Source organism: Dermacentor andersoni, chromosome 4, assembly GCF_023375885.2.
Source record: "Dermacentor andersoni chromosome 4, qqDerAnde1_hic_scaffold, whole genome shotgun sequence".
NCBI lineage: Eukaryota > Metazoa > Arthropoda > Arachnida > Ixodida > Ixodidae > Dermacentor > Dermacentor andersoni.
The window spans coordinates 184,526,436-184,547,615 of NC_092817.1; the positions used below are offsets into that span (position 1 = coordinate 184,526,436).

Below are 21,180 nucleotides of genomic sequence, written 5' to 3' on the forward strand. Positions count from 1 at the left end.
AGTCGTGTTAGCGGGCTCTTGCACAATGCTTTTTTTTTTTAATATAGATTGAGAGCTACAAGGCATTCGCGGGAAAGTTGGCTTTGCCGCATTAGCGCATTCTGCTGACAGATCACGCCAAGAAGAAATCCAGAGGTGCGAGTCATACACAGTTTCGCTGTAAAATGACATAATGCCCATAAAAACACAACCAACTTTACAAGAAAGGGGCTACCTTTAGATGGTTTTATCGGCTTCCGTGAGTAGCAGTCTATAGGGTCGCGGACGCCCGGCAAGCACGCTACAGAACGCAAACGAACAAAAGTATTACTCAAACAATGCGATGTGGTGTATTTCACAATAGGCAGCGACGAAAGATTAAACGTAAAAGAATGTTTGAGGATGACCTATCCGGGTTCGAACTTCCGTCCGCTGAGACTCGCACGATCTAGCGTTACGAACGTTCAACCGATTAGGCCACGGCTTAAAGTGAGCACGGACTAACACAACCTTGCCGATTGTTTGAAATGCGGCCAGGTTTCGCATCGCTGCTACCAACTTGCGAGATAGATTGTACGACAGAGTTGATGACGGTGCGACAAAGGATGACAAAGACAGCATGACGACAAGTGGAACCACGACAGTTTCACGATGTCGGCGTGACGACGGCCGCGCAGCTACGTAATTCATCCGGTCGTTTGCTCCGCACAGGCCGAAATCTCTTCTGACAATTTCCTTTGGTATCACAAAAGATGAATGAGTGCATCCTGACGAGAACCGCAACGATGTAACGGCGTCACCCCAGGGAGCGTAGAAACGCGGCACAGCACCTCCACCGACCGCAGCATGCGGACGCCGCAAGGCTGTCGCGTGAGGGCCGAGGATGTTGTGCATTAAAACTTAAGGAGGAGCAGCCCCTGCAGCTACCTGCGGGAGACAGTGAAGCCGCCGACGGCCACATCGCGAGGAAAAAGAGGGCGGCTCCAACATTGGCAACCGCAGAATACGCACGGCTCTCCATTGTGTTTGCACTTCCGCGATGAAAAATCAAGAACAAACCCCCTTACGAAGTATGTTGGTCCACAGTCATGCGGCGGGGTTGTAGAGAAAAGTATTCCTGCGCCAATTTATCCCCGAAGGATTGGAGAAATGTTATCGGCCGTACGCTTAGCTAATCGTACTTCTTCGCTTGCTTAAATTATGCACAGTCTATCCGTACAAGCGAGTTTTATGTGATATGATGGCGTAAGGAATATTCGCCACTATAATGTGAGAGATTTTCAGCCGCATTGAATATAGGCTCAATATACTTTCCGCCCACCAACGTCTGAATGACCAGCAGCGTTGTGTATTTCGTGAGCGCTATCACGTGGCTGTAGACATGCGCATAAACAGTACTGAATATCTCGTATCTGCTGCAGATAATTCTAAGAGGATCATCAGGCCACTGGAGGCCTTGCTTAAATCTCAATACTGTATGAACTGCTTCTATTCTAGTGTAACGCACTTCTTACACATGAAAGACGCCGTAAACCATGTATTTATTTAAATCCCGAAAGGCTTGATATTTATATACTGAAGCTAGAGGTTGCGTAATAAGGAACTTCACCGTGACCGCATTCTTATATTTTTATACGCGAATAAAAAAATTGTTATTGTAAAGGACGGGACAGCTGAAACCTATCAGTGAGAAATGCTAGACACGCATAGGAACAGCTGAAAAACCTCCTAAGAGTTCTAAGGTTCTTAAAAAAAGCTTATTCATTCACTATAAAAGCACATATAGGGTCCAGGTTCGTCGTTAATCTTTAAATGCTACAAATCTTGATATCAGTGCTCACGTGTTTTTTTTTTCAAGGCAATGTGGTGTACCGTAAACCTAAGTCATTGCAATGCCTAAGCACTCTGCAATCTTTTGTAATAGATCGCTCTTGTCCTGCACCAGAACATTTCGCAAGAAGAGGTGGTACAAATGAATGAACAGAAAACCTACGAACCATACAGACGCGTACGAAATGGGCATGACTAGCATTGAAGTTGCGAGTTTGACCTTGTTCTGATTGTAGAGCCCGTGCTGTCCACGTCTTCTCTAGTTCTATGCGTCTAACTAGCTTCTCTCTTAAAGCACGAGCGCTGCGCGGTAAGTACACAGTGCAAACCGAAAAGTGTGTCTTCCTACAAGCACACCTCGTGTATTTAAATCCAGCACAACCCGGGATCACTGCAATCAAGCGGCGGAATCTCATCCTCTCCTTCTAACACATGCAGCCCGTGCATGCACTATATTAAAACGATACAGTGACGTTCGAACGATTATTTAGGGCGTAGATCTTGTATTGACATACACCTACGAGAAGCAAAGATGCGCACGATGCACGGGCGGTATTGAGCAAACGACGAGAACTTATGTTGCAATTGAAACGTTAAACCGCCTTTGCACAACAGGTGCAGCTATGACCTACTGAGCTGTTGTAATGCCATCGGAAAGCGTGCCCCGATCATTTTGACTTTTGCAACAGCCCACAATAAAAATAGGCAGCGCACGAACTTATTCTACGCTCTGCAACGGCCGCTAAGCCGGTTCGGGCTTCTTGCCTCCACCAAGATGGCGGCAAATGGTTTCACTTTGGACAGCCACGCCCACTCCCTTCACGCGCATGGCTTTGGACGCACCCCGTGACCTTTCTCCACTCCCACCGCATCTCTTTCCTGTCCCCGACGCGGCCATCCACTTTTCGGTGGCCGTGGCGGAGGCGCTGGCAGGCAGGGTTGCCCCCCCCCCCCCTCTTTATCGAGTTACCAAGCCGCCGGCGCCCTACCATGCGAAAGATTACGAAACAAATGTATTCCTGCTTAACATTTCGTCAGCAAATTCAAGAAATCCTCATCGAAGCACTTCAGTGACCGTGCGAGAACGTCAATCGCACCGCGGCATTCTTCAAGGTCTCATTTGCGTGGGAGTATGAAACAACAATAAATGACACCAAATTTGTAGCGCCCCATACGCCAGTCATTACTGCTAAATTATTCGATCTATCGTCCCAACTACGAGATTCAAGGATTCGCCGGTGAGCAGCGTAGTCATCGCACGCTCTACAAGTACAACGTTTGCAAACCTAATACTTTAATTTCCGTCACATTCTCTTTCTGCGGTGTGCACGAGCTCTCATTTCGAAACATCTCCACTATTTAGTGGCGAGCGCCACGTTATTAATTAGGTATTCAGTATATCCTGAATGGTATATGTATCGTGAAATATAGTACGGTATATTACGTATGAGCTCGCCCGTCGTTACTTTCTTACATGTCGCCGCTACATCTGAGAGCCGTGAGAGCCAATGCTCATCAAGGCTTCCGCTGGCGAACACCTCAGCGCGCCCTTTTCGAAGCTGTTCACCTGACCTGTTTCGAAGTTCTACCTGCTCGCACACGCAACACCACGTGGCCTCCTCCTGAAAGCCCTTACCGTGACTCCCTCGTTGTCAATGGCACCGACGAGCGCCCGAGCGTACAGGTACAGGATGCCGCCGTGCAGCATGGCCTTGGTGCCGTTCGGGTAGTAGAGCGGCGCCGCCAGTGCTCCAAGGGAGAGGGACAGCCGGTTGAGCACGTGCACGTACTCCACGTACGGCAGCCGAGAGTTGTCGCCCAGCGACAGTTCCAGCTCGGCCGCCTCGGTGCCGAACAGCCGGCGCTGACTGCGCCGCGTGTCGATCCAGAACTCGGCGAACGACGGAGCGCTGCCGGTGAAGTTGGCGTACGCTTGCTCCAGCGCCTCCGCATTAAGGAACTTGTCCGGGGGCCAAACCACGGTACGCACGTTCTTTAGCTTCTCCACGGCAACTTGCTTGCTCTTGTTGTCGAGCCACGAGGCACGCGACGTTTTCTCCACGGCCACCTGATGCAGGAAGAGTTTGTGACACGCACCTTGCCAACGACGCTAAATTTCTGCTCATATTTGTTCACTTCGCACATCACTGGTGCCCACCGTTCTAGAGGTGTAATGAGTGACCCCTAGAAACGGCCTTTCGGAGCTTCGAAAAACGGCGCTCTTCCTTATTTTTCCTTCTCTAAGAAACAACGATTTCAGGTATCATAGCACAAACGATCCTTCGTACCGTTTACACACTGGTCATTACCAGATACAACTTAAAGCCTCACTATGGCCATCCTCATTTGAGACGTCAGCGCATTCAGAGCTTTCATTTGGCGCGGTGTCACATTCATTTCGTTCAAAAAGAAGTTAATCACTAAGGCACAGTTATGTGCCCCGCGCGCCACGGTCGCACACAAGGAAACATGTTTCCGCTATACTTTTATTATTCTCAATATGGGAAACCATCATGAAGTAGTACCGGTGAAACCACTTTCTCTCGTAATAAACCTTCAAGCACGACAGCGTGTGCGGATAAGCGCGCACGCATTAGAGCGAAAAAATATTATTTACTCGGGAACTTCCTCCGCTCGTCTGCAAGTGACCAGAACGCATCTGCTTCAAAAGCCGAAATTTCTATTGGTGTTGCAATGCAAATGGCAACGTTTTCACATGCAGCATTAAAGGCGACTTCGGCAGCTCCTCTTGCGATCAAACTCGCAATGGCATTACGTACGCGTGTCAAAATAATACGAGACCCGCGGCACTGTATCAATAGGCTCCGGAGGCGTCCAGGATGGCCAGGAAACAAGCTTTGCCACCAACAGCTTAACTCGGTGGGGTGCCCCTAAACTAGCGAAAATTGCAGCAACACGAATAAAAGTAGCCGAGGAGACCCATAATTACGTAAAGCTCGTATAGCAGAGTACTAATGTACGTGACTTTGATAGCAACTGCGCATGAATCATAATGCGGAACAAGTTAACAAGTACAGAAAGAATACTTCGTTTGGAAAAAATAAGTTGCAGACGTATTCACAATAGCGAAATTGCGCATGTAAATAAATAAAAGGAGAGAAGAGAACACACGCGAATATTAACAAAATAAGATTTAGGGTAACGGTGCTTACATCACCTCGCTAGAAGAGCATCATGACACATTACAGCATGTTGAAATAATATCCCCTAAGCTCGTATGTCTTGTTTCCAAGGATTTTAACGATTGCGCTACGTTATCGAATAATATTCTATTCAAACATATTGCCAACAGTTATTGGTATTAAGATATATAGCTTCTTACTGTCCTTACAGTCATGAAAAGTTCAGTTTTAGGGTTTTGCGTGTGAAATCCTCGAGCGGCGTGTATATTGTAATTTTGCGTGTATTTGCGGTTTTCTTTCCAGCTCGGAAAAACATTTTTATGTAGCACGTATCGAGCAACAGGAAGCTGTAGCGGGAGTTTCTCGTGTTGCCCCACAATTGTCTCATTGATACTGTTCATCTAATTATAATATTTGAAAATTTGAATAATTAATGAAGACTATAATTATCTAATTAGGCGGAATGAAAAAAAAAGGAATCAGAGTATCTACAAGCGACGCCAAACGACATTACCTTAGTTCTGTCCAGCTACGTGTCATTTACATATTTTTCATGTTTGGCTCAAGTTACGTGGGACACGCTGTATACGGAATGTTCCAGCGCGCTATTTCTTGCGAAATCGAGCGGAGTCGCCATGGTTACCGCGCTTAGCGGCGATTCCTCCTGGCGTCGTCTGCTATGGTCATCTGCGTGTACGTGCATGTGTACGACGTTGCTCACTGGTCATTGCTGTTCCATTCTCGCGGCGCACTCACAGCGACTTTTCGGTCCTTTTTCGACAATGAACTGCAGCATTTGGACTTCAGCTACTGCGTCCGCACTGTAATAGTACGTTTGTCTGTCCAGCGTGTGCTGCGAGTTCGGTCGCCCGCTCCGTTGGCCGTAGACATTCTAATTGAGTTGCTGGCGAGCGCGTTAGACAAATCACGAAATACGTTTGAGGCCATTCTCAGGAAACGAGGTGGTCGCTGCGGTTCGTTAATGCATGCACTGCATTAGCAGCCTTAACCCAAAATGTGTTATGGAACGTATAATAGAAGGGTGGACACAATTAGTGGGCAAAACAAGGTTACCTATTCTTATGCTGCTGTGGTGACTTTCTGGAGGTGATTTTAATTAAACTTAATTACTTCCAACACAACGTACCCCTGAAAGTTAGCTGGCTCAGAGTAAGCCTTTCTTTCTTTGCTCCTTTAATGGGTAGCGAGCATACTTTCCGGCCAAGGTTCGTTCAGCGATGAGAATTATACCTAAAAAAGTGGCGATAACCTTTGCATATACGACAGTTTTCAATATAATTTGTCGTTGACAGGAATTATATGGACACTCTAGGCGCATGGGCGATAACATCTCCGCGTCGTAAGCTGTAAGCACGCGAGGGAAGCGGACGACTGCGCCTCAATCTGGCGCGCGCAACCGAAGAAAGCGGAGAGCAAACGCGCCGTCTTCCGTCGCGCGAAAGGCTGTGGGGGATGGCAAGAAAGGGAGGAGGGAGCGAGTGGGGCGGGCGGCGTCGTTGTCCCGCAGCAACTGCGCATTTCGCGACCTGGCGCAAGGGGAACTGATGATCGCGGCTCAATCTCGCGCGCCAAATATGGAGGAAAGCGGAGAGGCAGCGCGGGAGAGAGGGTGGGCCGGCTTTGACTCCGCCAACAAATGCATACTTTGTACGGCCGCGCGCAGTCATGCGGCGCATCTTTAAAGGAATCTGCAGGTGGCGGTGGCAGAAAGATTTTATTCACGAAGTTTACAAGATAGTTACTTGCTGTGCGCCTGAGTAGCAGCCCTTAGTCTGGGACGCCATTGGAGATGGCCGCAGCCTCGACGCGCGCCACCAAGGAACGTTGAGCTTCCAAGGTAGAGCAGCCGAGAAGTTACTCCTCCCAAGCCTCTCTAGCAGGGAGGGGGAAAGGGTATGAGAAAGACTGGAGTAGCGGGGCATGAAGCCACGACGTGGAAGGTGTCGGCGAGGACCTGACAAGTCGGGCACGTGCCAGAGATTTCCGGTACGAAGGGCCGGGTGACCGCTGGACCAAGGAAAGTATTGGTCAGAAGGCGCCGTAACAGCCGTTCGTCCGCTTTCGCCAGTCTGCGTGCGGGATCAGGGTAAAGTCGGCGTGAAGTGCGAGAATAATCCGGAATATCGCAATAGCGTATGAAGCGCCAGTTGCCAGGATCCGACTCAGGACATGTATGGACAGCGGCCCGGAAAGAAGAGCGGGCAGCGGCATTCGCCGCCTTGTTGCCGGGAAGACTTGTGTAGCCTGGGGCGCAGACTATTCTGATGGAGCGAGCGTTGAAGCACCAGGACGCCGCCCGAAGGAGGCGAGCCGCAAGGAGGGCGATGGAACCCTGGATGTATCGAGAACAGGCTGAGCACAAATCACAAAGGAGAGGCCATCAAAGCACAAAGGAGAGGCCATCGACATGTACCCTATGTGATCACAGCGGCCGTGAAGTTACCCGAGAGGAAAGTGCCCAAGGTGTCTACGTAGAATACGCCGGGGCGATCGTAGTGGCCTGCCTGAAGCGCAGCAGCATGCGCTTGCCTGCGACCGGGGCGTTGTTCGAAATTCATGTCGCGGGGGACTGGCTTCACCAATACCTTCTGGCGCCAGAGTTCCGGTACCGGGGAGAGAGGGACCGGATCAGAGATTGTGTTGAGGCCAAGACTTTGTAGCAGGCGGCGCCGGCAAGGCGTCTGCGATAGACGATTGAGTTGGTTGACGCGATAGGCTTCCCGCAGCTCCGCGAAAGAGTTGTGCACCCCCAGTGGCGATGGGAAGGCCCAGCGAGCGCGCTTGTACACGGAGCGGAGACGAACATTGAGCTGGTGTTAGTGGTGACGACGCAGGCGAAGGTAGGGTGAGGCGTAGAGGACCCGACTGTTCACATACTGTTGGGCCAACCGGAGGGACTCGGTCCCTCGGAGGCCGCCACGTCTGGTAGAGACGCGCTGAATCATACGACTCACTTGTTCGCTGGTGCGTCAGAGAGCAGCTATGGTACCCTAAGGTTCCAGGAAGAATGAGAGGTGAAGCCCTGACGAGACGGGGCCGGACGGGAGAGAAATCTGGGGTGTCGGTAGGCGGGAGACTGAAGGGTTGATTTTCTGGGTCCAGGCTGATTTGGCTGACTCCAGGCTGCAAGAATCGGCGTAAGTATCCACCAGAAGGGCCGCCTGTCGTAGGCGTTCCTAAATTTGAGCCAGTGTTGGTCCAAATTTTAGTATGGTCAGCATGGAGCGCATGGTGTATCCCCTCAACCTCGTGCAGGAGGGAGGGAAGGTTCAGCACGGCCAAGCTGAAGAAGAGGGGTGACAAGACCGCTCCTTGACGCGTACCACGTGTGCCTAGCGGGTACGAGCAGTGTTCAGTGGAATCGAGGCGGAGGAAGACGGAGCAACGAGAAAAACAAGGCGCGGATGTAGTCGAAAGTCTTCTGTCCGCAGTCTGTGGTGCAAAGGACAGCTGGAAACAGGTCGTACCTTCGTGTGCGCTGTGTTCTCGCCGCTCTTGCGTTGAAGCGATAGACCGGTCGAAGGCCACTTCGCTCGCTGCTGGTGCCGCGCATACTCGAAGCAGCGTTTTGACAGCGAGTCTCCGCGGTCGTCGAGTGTGATGTATTCATGTTTCCTTGTGTGCGCTGACACCATGCTTGGGCGCTCTAACGTAACGCTATTCCGAACGTTTCTATTCCGATTCTGCAATTAACCCTCTGCCATTGGTCAAAAACATTTTTGAAACACCCACACATCGCCTGTCTGTCACGCGATGTCACGAAAACCGCGATGGCTCCCCATCTGATATGACACGTACACACTGATTATGCATCATTGGACCAAACAATAGAAAAATAGTTATTTCTGAATCGGCGCCTTTTGGCCATTAGCCCTCGGCTATTGGTCAAAAGTTTTTGGGCTGCACCAACTTCAACTGCCTGTCACGCGACGTCACAAAACCGCGAAAATTCACCGCGTCAAAGTGACGTGTACGCATCAAAGATGCGTTAATATGCCGAACAAAACTGAGCTTTTTTTCTGAGTAGCCGCAGGCTGTCCCGTTCCGGAAGGAATAAAAGATGGCTGCCGCGATCACTCAGGCACTGGCTGCTGGCACATGTCGGAGAGCATGGGTTTATTTGCGTACAGTAAAACTTTTTGCGTGGCCGTGTAACGTTTTCGAGGATTTTCGGCACGTTTACGACCTCGCTGCGCCAACTCTTTTTTGCTGAGGATCCGTTTTAGCGGCATTCATAACCTTCCGTTGCATGCCACCGCGATTTTCGACCAGCCACCTCAAGGTGAATAAGGGAAAGCATACCACAATCGCAGACGCCAGCACCAGCCTCTTCATCCGGTTATCGCTTTTCAGTGCATTGACTCGGCCCTATCGAATCCATCTCCACTTGAGCGTGCTCCTCGCCTCTTGTCAACCAATTAGATAAGACAAGCCACTCACTGTAGGCAACGCTATTCGTTCTTAAAGCAAACAAAAATGACCGCCTATAAACGAGGAGATCGTTTCATTCGTCTGTTCAGACAACCCTGCAGGCAAAGTTGACGTCAGAAAACATATTGGAATAGTTTTACGTTATAGGGCCCCTTGTTACTTCAGTTAGCAAGTGAAGGTTTCCAAGTTTGTACGGCCAATAAAATTGATATTCGTACTTTGTACTTCGTCTAATAATTTGCTATCGCAATCGATGCTTCGCATTGCGGGCGAAACTGCGACTTTTGATATAGAGCAATATCTTTATTTCTACGGCTATAAAGTGGTGTTTTCCGCATGGTCTCCGGTAGCCTGCAATTGCGTTGAACAAAAATAGTCATATGCTAACCTAAACAATCTTCCTGCGTTAAAGAGTGGTAATGACCTTTACTTGCAAGGAAATAGTGCAAAGCATGTTTGATGTTTGCGAAACGTGATAGAGCGTGGTGCAACTAATGTTCGAGATAAACCCCTCGTCATTGAAAAAAAATGGATTTTTCTGGTCGTTAAAGGTTTTATAATGCAAGACCAAGTGACTAGAGTTGTTATGATGATGTGATAACTTTATTTTGAATCCGGTGATTGGGAGGCGCGGGCCTGGGGCCGCCTAGATGGCCACTGGGAGCTGCTGCTCCCGTGCGGCTACTTTGGCTCGCTGGACGGCCCAAAGTTGGTCTTGGAGTTCTGAGCTGAGCAGCACGGCCGGCCACCGCGCCCGTAGATTTTCCGGGGAGACTGCCATTTTATTTTGGTATATTTCACATCCCCACAACGTGTGTTGAAGGGTGGCTCTAACAGACTTGCATAGCTTCCACATAGTGCAGTCGTATATATCGGGGTAAAAAGTTTTTAGTTGCATGGGACTCGTATAAATTTCTGCTTATAATCGCCTCCAAGTAACGGACTCAGCTCTGTTCAGTTTAGTGTGAGGCGGTAGTAATACTCGCGTCCGATTTTGATACAATTTGGTAATATCGCTAAATCTTGTTAATCTGCCTTTTTCTCTCCAGATCTCCTCCCCCACGTTCTCCTGACCGATGGAAGTCACTCTTTGCTCAGCTCAGCGAGTAAGACCTCAAGCTTCGCGGTGTGCTACCTCGTTGAGGTTGATTGCAGGAATGCCTGGAGTCGTATGCGCTGGCCACCAGAGCAATTGCCTGCCGTTCTTCTCTGCGTTGGATAATTTTGCTTCATTGACTCTGATGATGTGCCATGCCTCAGGAGAGATCGTACCTTTTGCATAATTTCTAATGGCCGCTTGGGTATCGCTAATAATGTAGTGAGCATTCGTGGAGACAAATGCTGTGTGAGCGAAATTTAAAATTTTCATTCATCTACAAGACCAGTAAGCTGACGCGAAATTTTTTTTATGACTCCTGCAATCGAGCTTCATTTCAAAATCTGCGTAGACTCATTTACTCGCTCGGCAGGATGTTTTACGACTGAGTCACGATGTCTTATCCCTGCCCGCGAGGGCGGTCCTCGCATACTTTTCTTTTTAAAATTAAATTCCTAGATTTTACGTATCAAACCCAGCATATGATTACAATGCACGGCGTAACGGAACACCCCGGACTTATTTCGGTCACCTGTCCTTTAATGTGCTCCTAAATTTAGGCATACGCGAGCATTTTTCGCAATTAGTTGCCATCGTAATGAGGCTGGCGCGGCTGGAGTCGAATCGCTGACCTTGAGCTGAGCAGCACAACGCTATTGCCATTGGGCTGCGCATCGGGTGGTTATATAGCAGATACATTAAATATACAACGTTTGTTGTCTTCTAAATGCATTTATAGAACTACGGAAAAAAGATGCAGGCAGTAAATGGAGAGCGCCGTGCTATGCGATACGCACGCAGAGAGCGAGAAAACGCATGAAAATGAAGCTATTCGGAGCGTAGCAGACGAAGAAGGCGGGTCCCCCGACTAACGCCACTGGAGCGCCGTTCGCAATGAAGCCATCACTCGCGCACAAAGCTAATAGGAATTGACAGCGCATTCTTACTGAAGCAGAAGAAATGACCAGATATGTATTTTGCGACTCACACGTTTGTATAATAGACACTTCGTTTGCAGCATTTGTAAAAGCCCGAGAATATAACGCTGTATCTCATTGTTTTCTTTGGCGACATGCGGCAGGCCCTTACTGCGGTCCGTAATGTGTATATATGGCCTGTAGAAGCTCTGAACCAGGGTTTATGTGCCTGCAGCTATTTGCAGATATGACTGCAGAGAGAACAGAAAACATTTTTCGGGACTGTACTTATCCGGCCACTATGTCTGCCGTGAATGCAAATCAACCAAGAGAAGATGGTCGCCATACGGCCATACTACGTACTTGTCTGGAACGTATCTGCCCTTTTTTTATCATGGGCCAGTACCAGGGTTCTTAGCCTGCTTTCGCCAACAATCATTTTAATAGGAGAAAGTGTGCGCTACAATGTCTTGAGCATCGGTACGGGTAGAATTTCACCCACCTTCACGATGCCGTCCAGGTGCTCGTCGATGCGGTGACGCTCTTGCTCGGAAAAGTGGATTAGGGAAGTCATGGCGGCTACGAGGAGCTTGTAGCTTGGCTCGATCTGGCCAGCGCAGAAGCCGGGCCGTTCCTCTTCGAAGCGGTACTCGTTGCCCTGGACCATGTTCAGAACGCCCGTGGGGTAAGCCACCGGCGCATATGCCTGTACGAACAGGAACGCCAGGTGGCGCAGCAGCGCCGTGTCGTTGACTCGGCTGAATATACGCAGGATGCTATCGAAGTGGGACCGGTCGCTCAGGAGCACCAAGTCGTTCATTGTGAACGGTGGATCCAGTCCCAGCACGGCATTGGACATATTCACAATTTGCTCGCCGATGGGAATAGGTGAGACTTTGTCAATTTCTCTCAAGGTGAATAACCCTGGAATGCGTGCCTTACAAGGACATGACGGCACCAGGGTATCGAAAACGTACTGAAGGAAATTGTGCGTTGGCACAATCTCGTTGGTTTCGGGGTTTTTGTTTGTGTCGTCGGCAAAAATTTTTGATAGGTTGGTGTAGACCCCTTGGAAGGTTTCCTTCGATATCTGGTTAATCATAGCCTTCCAACGTAGCATAAGTTGGTTGGGCGCAATGAAGATACGCCTTGGTGTCTTGTTGGAAATAGCAGGGAGAATCTCCAACGTGAACCAGAGGTGCACGTTCCAGTTGAAAGAAAGGTCGAAAAGAGCCTTCACAGGAGGAACTCGTTTTTCCGGGTTCTCCGGCCAGACGATGCCTCGTGCCTTCATGAATTCCTTCATGATACGGACCTGAGACTCTTTCTGCGTCACGCATCTGTTGAACATGGCAGTGGCTTTCTTGCCTACGGGGAATTGGACAAGACCTTTTTCCACTGTCGCCGAAAGCTTGTACAGCCACGACAGAAGCATGTCAGACAGCTCGGAGCGGGACAGGTGAAACTCTTTGCGAGGCTTCCAGCGTCCGCAGACGTAAGCGTGGAAATCGTCACAAGGGTCCTTGCTTTGGTCCAGTTGACTTTCTATGCGACGCCTGCGAGTAATAAAAAGTGGATGTCAAGAATGGCTACCACTACCTGCAGCAACCATGCCTGCATCAAGGCAGTATAAGAAATTGTTGCCCTAAACACAAGGATATGTGTTGCCTCATCGCGCTTTTTCTGTACCGATGGCGAGGTTTACGCTGCTAGGCAGGGGATTGGAACCTGCTCTACATTTTCGCTCAATATCGGACACTAAAAATGCGCGTCCATCAACAGCCGACGCTCAACATTCGCGCTCTCTCGCACCATAGCAAAACACATTCGTCTCCAAAGACGAACTTACGAGCCAAGGTTGAACGTTAGGCTTGTTCGTGTTGCACTGCCAAAGTTTCCCTTCGCATCAGACATGGACAATAAGAATTAGACACTTGCAGCACTGAGTGCAGAGAGCGCCAATTTCTCTTTCTCCATGTTTGATGCGCTGGGAAAATGCGAACTCAGTAGCAAGCCCTTCTTTTAACTGTACGTTATGTCATATCGGCTGCATGCAACGGCTACTCAAGTAACAGTAGGCTAAAAAATAGCAAGGCTAAAAACGTGAGCCCAATAGCAAAGAACAACTCTGACGCTGCTTACATAGGTTTCAAATTTCTCTCACGAATGTAGTAAATCTCTTCTCAGCACCAAATTGAGACAAAGAACAGGCCTGGCTCACTTTTCTAACCATACGTACCACTATATTCCCCACGATTAGCAATCAAACAATGTAGAGGGACAGCGTATTGCTCAAGGCACCTTTATTTAGATTCTGTACCCGTGGTAATATTTATATTCCTATTGCTTCGGCTGTATGCGATATAAAGTGCCCCGAGGATTGGCCCTCTTTTTTCAATTACATTCGTACGCAAGGATTGCCACGACCGCAACGGGACGGCAACGACTTATGACGACGATGCAGGAAAGATAATTGAATCACGTCGATGGAACGACGAAAGCAGCATGACTACGATGCCCTGACGACAACGTGATAACGATTCGGAAATTACGACCACGTTATAACGACGACAGTGTGACGACGGCGGTATCGGGAAGGAGGACATGAGGGCAACGAGTGTTTAACCGTGACGGCTACTGCGTGACGAAGATGGTATGATGAGAATCGGATGATGGAGCTGCAGTTGTAATGAGGACGATCGAAGACGATCGTATAGCAACGAGTGCATGAGGATGACTGTTTGACGATGACACAATGACAACAATGGCATGACAACGGCGGCCTTATCACGATTGAATGACGACAGCATGTTGGTAAAGGAAGGAAGAAAATGAAATTACGTTGATGGAACGCCGAAGGCGGTATGACAATGTCGGCATGAAGAGAGTCAGATGAAGGAACTCCAATGACGATGATGGAATGACCACGATGATATCCCGGCCAATATTCTATTCTTATTTGGCAAAGTTAGTAGACGACTTCGGTCGCCAAGTTGGAAATAACGCTTCGAGAAACGCATGGGCTTATATAGATAGATACAAGAAATTTTGTTCTATGTACTAAAAATATTAGCCATATTATGCAGCATCTCTGTGTCCTCAAGTAATCTTACTTTTTTGACCTGAGAACTTCACATTTTCGTCGACCATAAAACGTCAAAGAATACCAAAATCTTAGTTTTCTATCTTTGTAGAAGTACCTTGCGCATTTCCACTTTTAAATGGGCCGTGCGACCATGTTACACCCGCCAAGTTATGCATCATACCGCACTCCAATCGTTGTTCAGAGGTGCATGCAATAATAATTAAGAAAAATTACGCGGACAAACAAAATTTATTTTGCTTACAAACTCAAAATAAGAGGAGAAAACAGAGAGGCATTGCCATCACATTCCCCTTACCAAGCGACAACTTATGTTGCTTCCAATCAAAGTGTGGTTTCCATAGCATGGTACCGAAAAGCTTTCTTTCTGTTGAGGCCTTTCCTACGTAGCCCCGCTTGACATAAGGAAGCGCCGTCTAGTTAAGGCGCCTGCAAACGCAACTTCTTGTGCAGAGTAAATTTTATAAATAGCCATCCGACGTTCGTCGAAAATACACTGAATACAATAGATTCACTGTTCATAATGACACGCGTACTTGTTTACCTTTCTCAGTTGACCGCTTTTCACGAGATAACTAATGTTAAACGTTATCGAACAGCGCAAGACGCGCCTGCATGTGTCGGAAGTATGTTTAATGTTGTCGATGGTGCTAACTGTTGTCTGTCGATCCCGAACCTTGTGTAATCTGGTCGTATGCGCGACACGAACTGCGTAGTACTTTTTGGTAGACACACGGGCACCAGTAATTACTCTGGAACCTTGGACGACTGATGTATAAAAGCCGGCGCACTGAACAGATTTCGACGATCGCCGACTGGGTTTGTCGCTATCGCTGTGCTTCGAGTGTGGCCTGTTTTATTGCGATATCGATTGCATGGACGCTCCAGGCGCATTTCTGCCGGCGTCGCCGTGAGGTTCCCGGTAAAGTCCAAGGACAATCAAAGCGTCGCCGCGTGCCGTATGCTGTATGTAGGAGCGAAAGCGTGCGAGGGTGATACGGCGAATGCTGCTTATTCTCGCGTGTGCGAGCTTGGAAGGCGGGCCGCCGGAAGCGCGCCCTCTCCTGTCGCGCGCGAGGCACGGGGGTGACGCGAGGGAGGGAGGGGGGTTCTTCTCCGGCGGCGCTGCTTACGGCGCGGCCATGCGGGCGTTGTGTCTTGAAAAGCGATCTGCGACGAGGCCAAAGTGCGCACCCGTGCGGGCCTCATCTTCAAAGCAATCGGTGGTGTTTGCCGGGTGCATGTAGTGTCGGTAGCTTCGTATGCGCTGTACTTTCGACGTTTCGTTCGCGTAGAAGCGAGAGCTGCACAAAGGTCAATTGGATCGCTTCTGCTGCCGCGATTCCTAACTCCGGCATCTTGACTGCGAGTTTCTGCTCTCATCGAGCGACTTGTGTTCAAGTTTACCTGTGCACGCGTGACACCGGGCTCGTTAAATTCGTTCAAACACGTTGGTGGGTTATTTGGTTTGAATCCATGGTAGAATGTCTAAGCGCGAGTGAACGAGGACGTAAAAAGAAACAGACACACAGAGATACCTCTGTCTCTGTGTGTGCCTGCAATACCTCGGTGCAGCAGGCAGGGCTTAGTTTCCTATTTTAATTATTTTACTTTTATTAATTTTTATTGCCCAACACAACCCTTATGTCCCTTATGTCTCTGTGTGTGTCTGTTTCTACGTCCTCCTTCAGTCACGCCTACACATTATAGCATTGCTGTGATCAGCCGTTCACCCCGCGACACCCTCGGGTCACGGCTCGCGCGATTGTGAGGAACGGGCCGATGGCCTCGTCAAAATGCTTCTCAAAACGGATGATTTATGGCCAGCACGGGAGTACCTCGGTCAGGAGAGGTTTGGGGAAATAGTGCAAGGATACGGCTACCACTTGTCAGCCGCCCAAATGGGCATGTCCACGCCGGGGACGGTGTCAGTGTACGATTGGAGTCAACGTACGCCCCCCCCCCCCCCCCTTTCCTTGTTTGTGCCCAGTGGTGTGTGTGCGTTTCCGACAAAGCTCCCAATGGAGGGAAAGGGCAACCGACCTCCGGATTGGTGGGACCTGATGTCATCGGTCTCCTGACGCCGAATTGGGGGAAGTAACTGAACAATGGCCATGCAGGGCATAAAAGGAGCAACGGACGGCGGGAGTCAACGGCTGCTAAAACTTCATCAAGAACTTTTTCTGCATTACTTTGAACTTTCTTGTAAATATGTTAGCATAAACGCGTTTGTAAAGCGTCCTGAATATCGGGCCCAGCCTCAAGTTCCCCTACTCCTCCGCGAGCAAAGTGAATTCCACATCTTCGGACCCCCAGTCGCAACAATATCTACTAATTTTCTATTGCAATCGGTGCTTCGCCTTTCGGGCGAAACTTACTTTTTCTGGGCACAGGTTTTCCCAATAAAACTTAGTTTCCTCATTCGTAGTTTTGCTGCTTTGTTCTTCACCGCCAATACTACGTGATAATACTGTTACGTGTGGAAAGACACAGATGAAAGAGGCTATTTACAGGCTATTTACACTGGAGCCAGACCGCCAGATCGCCAGGCCAACACTCGCTCGCGCCAAAGGCACAGACCCACTTCGTCGTCGTTGTCGCGGCGCCTCGTCCCTTGAGCATCGCTCGATGATATCGTAATACTAGGCCCCGGCGGAAAAGTACTGTCACGCTGCTGTTAAATATCAAAAGCGCGTGGAGCGTTGTAGGGTTTGAGTCGGCCGACGTGGACAATATCACTGGTTGTCACAGCGGAGGACGTAGTGGGCGTGGCTAGAACGATTTCATAGGTGACATCAGTCACTTGGCGGAGCACACGATATGGGCCTGTGTAGCAGGAAAGCAGTTTTTCACAAAGGCCAACTTTACGGGATGGTGACCAAAGCAACCCGAGGGTGCCGGGCACAAAATGGACATCACGGTGACGGAGATCGTAGGGTTGCTTTTGCTTGCCTTGAGAGACTTGTAGAGGAGCGCGCGCAAGTTGGCGAGCATGGTCAGCATGGGCGATTGCATCACGCGCATAATCGCTAGTTGATGCTGTGGCGGACGGAAGCACAGTGTCCAGTGGTAGCGTTGGTTCGCGGCCATACAAGAGGTAAGAAGGCGAAAAGCCAGCAGGTTCGAGACGAGAAGAGTTGTACGCAAAGGTAATATAAGGCAGAGCCTGGTACCAGTCACGGTGGTCATCTGAAACGTATTTGCATAGCATGTCTGTAAGGGTGCGGGTTCAAACGCTCAGTGAGGCCGTTCGTTTGAGGGTGGTAGGAGGTGGTAAATTTATGCTGTGTTGAGCAGGCACGCATGATGTCGTCAATGACTTTGGCTAACAACGTACGGCCACGGTCTGTTAGCAATTGACGCGAAGCACCATGAATCAAATGATATCATGCAGGAGCAAGTCTGCAACATCAGTTGCGCAACTGGTCGGAAGAGCGCGGGTTACGGCGTAGCGGGTCGCGTAGTCTGCCGCCACTACAACCCACTTGTTTCCTGATGTAGATTCCGGAAATGTACCGAGAAGATCTAAGCCGACACGATGGAAGGGCTCGGCAGGGATGTCGAGCGGCTGCAGGCAACCAGCGGGGAGCTGGGAAGGCTTCTTGCGTCGTTGGCAAAGTTCACTAGCGGCGACGTAACGTCGTACGGAACAGGCAGCGCCCGGTCAGAAAGAACGGCCACGTACACGGTCATAGGTTCGAGATACGCCGAGGTATCCTGCCGTTGGTGCGTCGTGAAGCTCTTCTAGAACGGTTGAGCGGAGGTGTTTCGGTATGACAAGTAGGAACTCAGAGCCGTCCGGATGAAGGTTACGACGGTACAGAGTACCGTCGCGGAGGACGAAGAGGCGTAGAGTGGCATCGGCCGGAGAGTGTTCAAAACGGTCGATGAGTGCTCTGATGTAGGCGTCACGACGTTGCTCGTCGGCGAAATGAAGCAGCTGCGATACAGAGAATACGCAAGCAGCACTGGTAATATTGGAGGAGTCAGGGTCGTCAACAGGGTAACGCGACAAGCTGTCAGCGTCTTGGTGCAGGCGGCCAGACTTGTACACCAGGAATATGAAAATTCTTGTAGCCACAAAGCCCATCGACCAAGCCGGCGTGTAGGATTTTTTAGCGATGAGAGCCATCAGAGAGCATGATGCTCAGTCACTACGGAAAAAGGGCGACCGTAAAGGTAAGGACGGAACTTCGCAACCGTCCAGACTACAGCAAGGCAATCTCGTTCCGTAATGGAATAGTTGCGCTCCGATGGTGTGGGAAGGCGGCTCGCATAAGCAATAACGCGATCCTGCCAAGCTGATGCTGGGCTAAGCCATGCCATGCCATGCCTACGCCATGACCGCTGGCAACTGTACGCAATTCTGCAGGGGCATCAGGGTCGAAGTGGGCGAGAATGGGTGGTGAGGAGAGAAGAGTGACGAGACGAGAGAAGGCGGCGGCTTCTGCAGTACCCCACAAGAATTGTACGCCTTTCTTCAAAAGATTAGTGAGGGGTCCAGCAATTGCCGCAAAATCTTGAACAAAACGACGAAAGTACGAGCATACTCCTACAAAACTTCGAACGTCTGCGGCTGTCTTCGGAGCCGGAAAGTCTCGGACAGCGCGAGTTTTGTCGGGATCTGGCTGTACTATGGAAGCGCCAACGATGTGGCCCAGAACAGTAATTCGGCGGCGGCCGAAACGATGTTTAGACTAGTTAAGTTGCAGCTTCGCCTTTGGAAATACATCAAATATAGCTGTTAGACGCTCAAGGTGAGTGTCGAACGCGGGCGAGAAGACGATGATGTCGTCGAGGTAGCAGAGACATGTGGACCATTTGAAACCTCGGAGCAAGGAGTCCATCATACCCTCAAAGGTGGCAGGGGCGTTGCAAAATCCAAACTGCATTACTTTAAAGTGGTATAGGCCATCAGGTGTGATGAACACGGTTTTTTCTCTGTCCATATCGTCAACCGTAATCTGCCAGTATCCACAACAAAGATCAATAGAAGAGAAGTAGCTGGAACCGTGGAGGCAGTCAAGGGCGTCGTCTATACGTGGGAGCGGGTAGACGTCCTTCTTAGTAATGTAGTTCAGATGACGGTAGTCTACACAGAAGCGCCACGTGCCTGCCATCCTTATTCTTAACCAGCACTACAGGTGACGCCCAGGGACTCTAAGAAGGCTCAATTAAGTTTTTATCTAGAATTTTGTTCACTTCACTTTGAATTACTCGGCGTCCCGCCGCAGAAACTCGACACGGACGTCGGTGAATAGGAGTAACATCGCCAGTAAGAATCCGGTGCTTGACCGCGAGCGTCTGGCCTAAATGGCGATCATCGAAGTCGAAAATATCTCGGTAGGACGATAATACTAAGCGACGTGTCCGACGCGACAGCAGTGGAAGCAGATCGGCCTGTCATCAGAGGTACGCCATTGGGACGGGTTGCGGCGAGACGTGGAAGAAAAGGACTACCGGGGACGTGGAGGGCTGCTAGAGAACTGGGGAACCGTGGGTGGAGACGATGAACGCACGGAGTTGAGACCCATGTTCTCAAATTCCTGTATGACGACGGCCTGAATCATCGCAATCGTGGTTGGTGGTGGATCAGGAGGCGTCGCGGAGAAAGCTGGCGAACAGGCGGCCTCGAGCTCGTGGCGAACATTACGGGTGACGTCGTCGCAGGACGTGGTCTGACGCGGTTGACCCTTACATGTCCACGTAGCAGCAGTGTTGGGTAGCCACGTGATGTGATGTGTGCTACGGCGGCTCTTAGCTTGTTCAAGGCGACGGCATTCTTTGATGATAGCGCCGATAGTCGAAACTTGGCCCAAAACAAGCAAATTGAAAGAATCGTCGGCGATGCCTTTTAGCACATGAGACACTTTATCTGCTTCAGACATAGTATCGTCAGCTTTGCAGCATAGAGCCAAGACGTCGGGGATGTATGAAACGTACGTCTCTGTAGATGTCTGAACACGAGACGCAAGAGCCTTTCTCGTGGCAGCCTTGCGCCGAATGGGGTCGCCGAACAGTTCCCCGAGCTTTTCTTTGAAACTGTCCCAACTGGTTATCTCGTCATCATGCGTTTGGTGCCACACGCGTGGGGTGCCGCCTAGATAAAAGATGACATTGGCGAGCATTATCGTTGGGTCCCACCTGCTATTAGCACTGGCGTGTTCATAGAGCTTGATCCATTCGTCAACGTCCTCTCCCTCCAGGCCAGAGAACACACCAGTGTAGCGATGCTGGGCAACTGTGATGATTGGAGCAGTCGGACAAACCGAAGCCGTTGCAGAGGCGGTCTCGTCACCGGGAGGCATGGTGACAAGCTCGATGCACCGACCACTTCGGAGTTCCGTGGTGAGAACGGGGATTGCTGACCTGCACCAGAATGTGTCGTGTGGAAAGACACAGATGAAAGAGGCTATTTACAAGCTATTTACACTGGAGCCAGACCGCCAGGCCGACACTCGCTCGCGCCAAAGGCTCGATCAGACCCACTTCGTCGTCGTTCTCGCGGCGGCTCGTCCCTTGCGCATCGCTCGATGATATCGCAATAATATGCACAGTCGTGATCAAAGGTTTGGCGATCACGACACCAGCGAAAAGTTAAAATATATTCAAGCGCAGCCTCGCGGCCTGGCATCGCTTTAATACAGCATGCTGGTCAAA

The 21,180-nt window shown here is 50.0% G+C and overlaps 1 protein-coding gene across 1 annotated transcript in view; it reads right to left on the reverse strand.

Annotated features, from left to right (window-relative positions):
- The window catches only part of LOC126530400 (endothelin-converting enzyme-like 1), a 44,447-nt gene extending 31,449 nt beyond the window's left edge, over positions 1-12,998 (reverse strand). The window contains exons 1-2 of the mRNA XM_055070305.2: positions 11,920-12,998; positions 3,446-3,877 (exon numbers count right to left, since the gene is read on the reverse strand). Of these exons, the coding sequence (XP_054926280.2) occupies positions 3,446-3,877; positions 11,920-12,852 (1,365 nt within the window). The 5' untranslated portion in view covers positions 12,853-12,998. The remainder of the gene's footprint in view (positions 1-3,445; positions 3,878-11,919) is intronic.
- Positions 12,999-21,180: the final 8,182 nt, after the last annotated feature.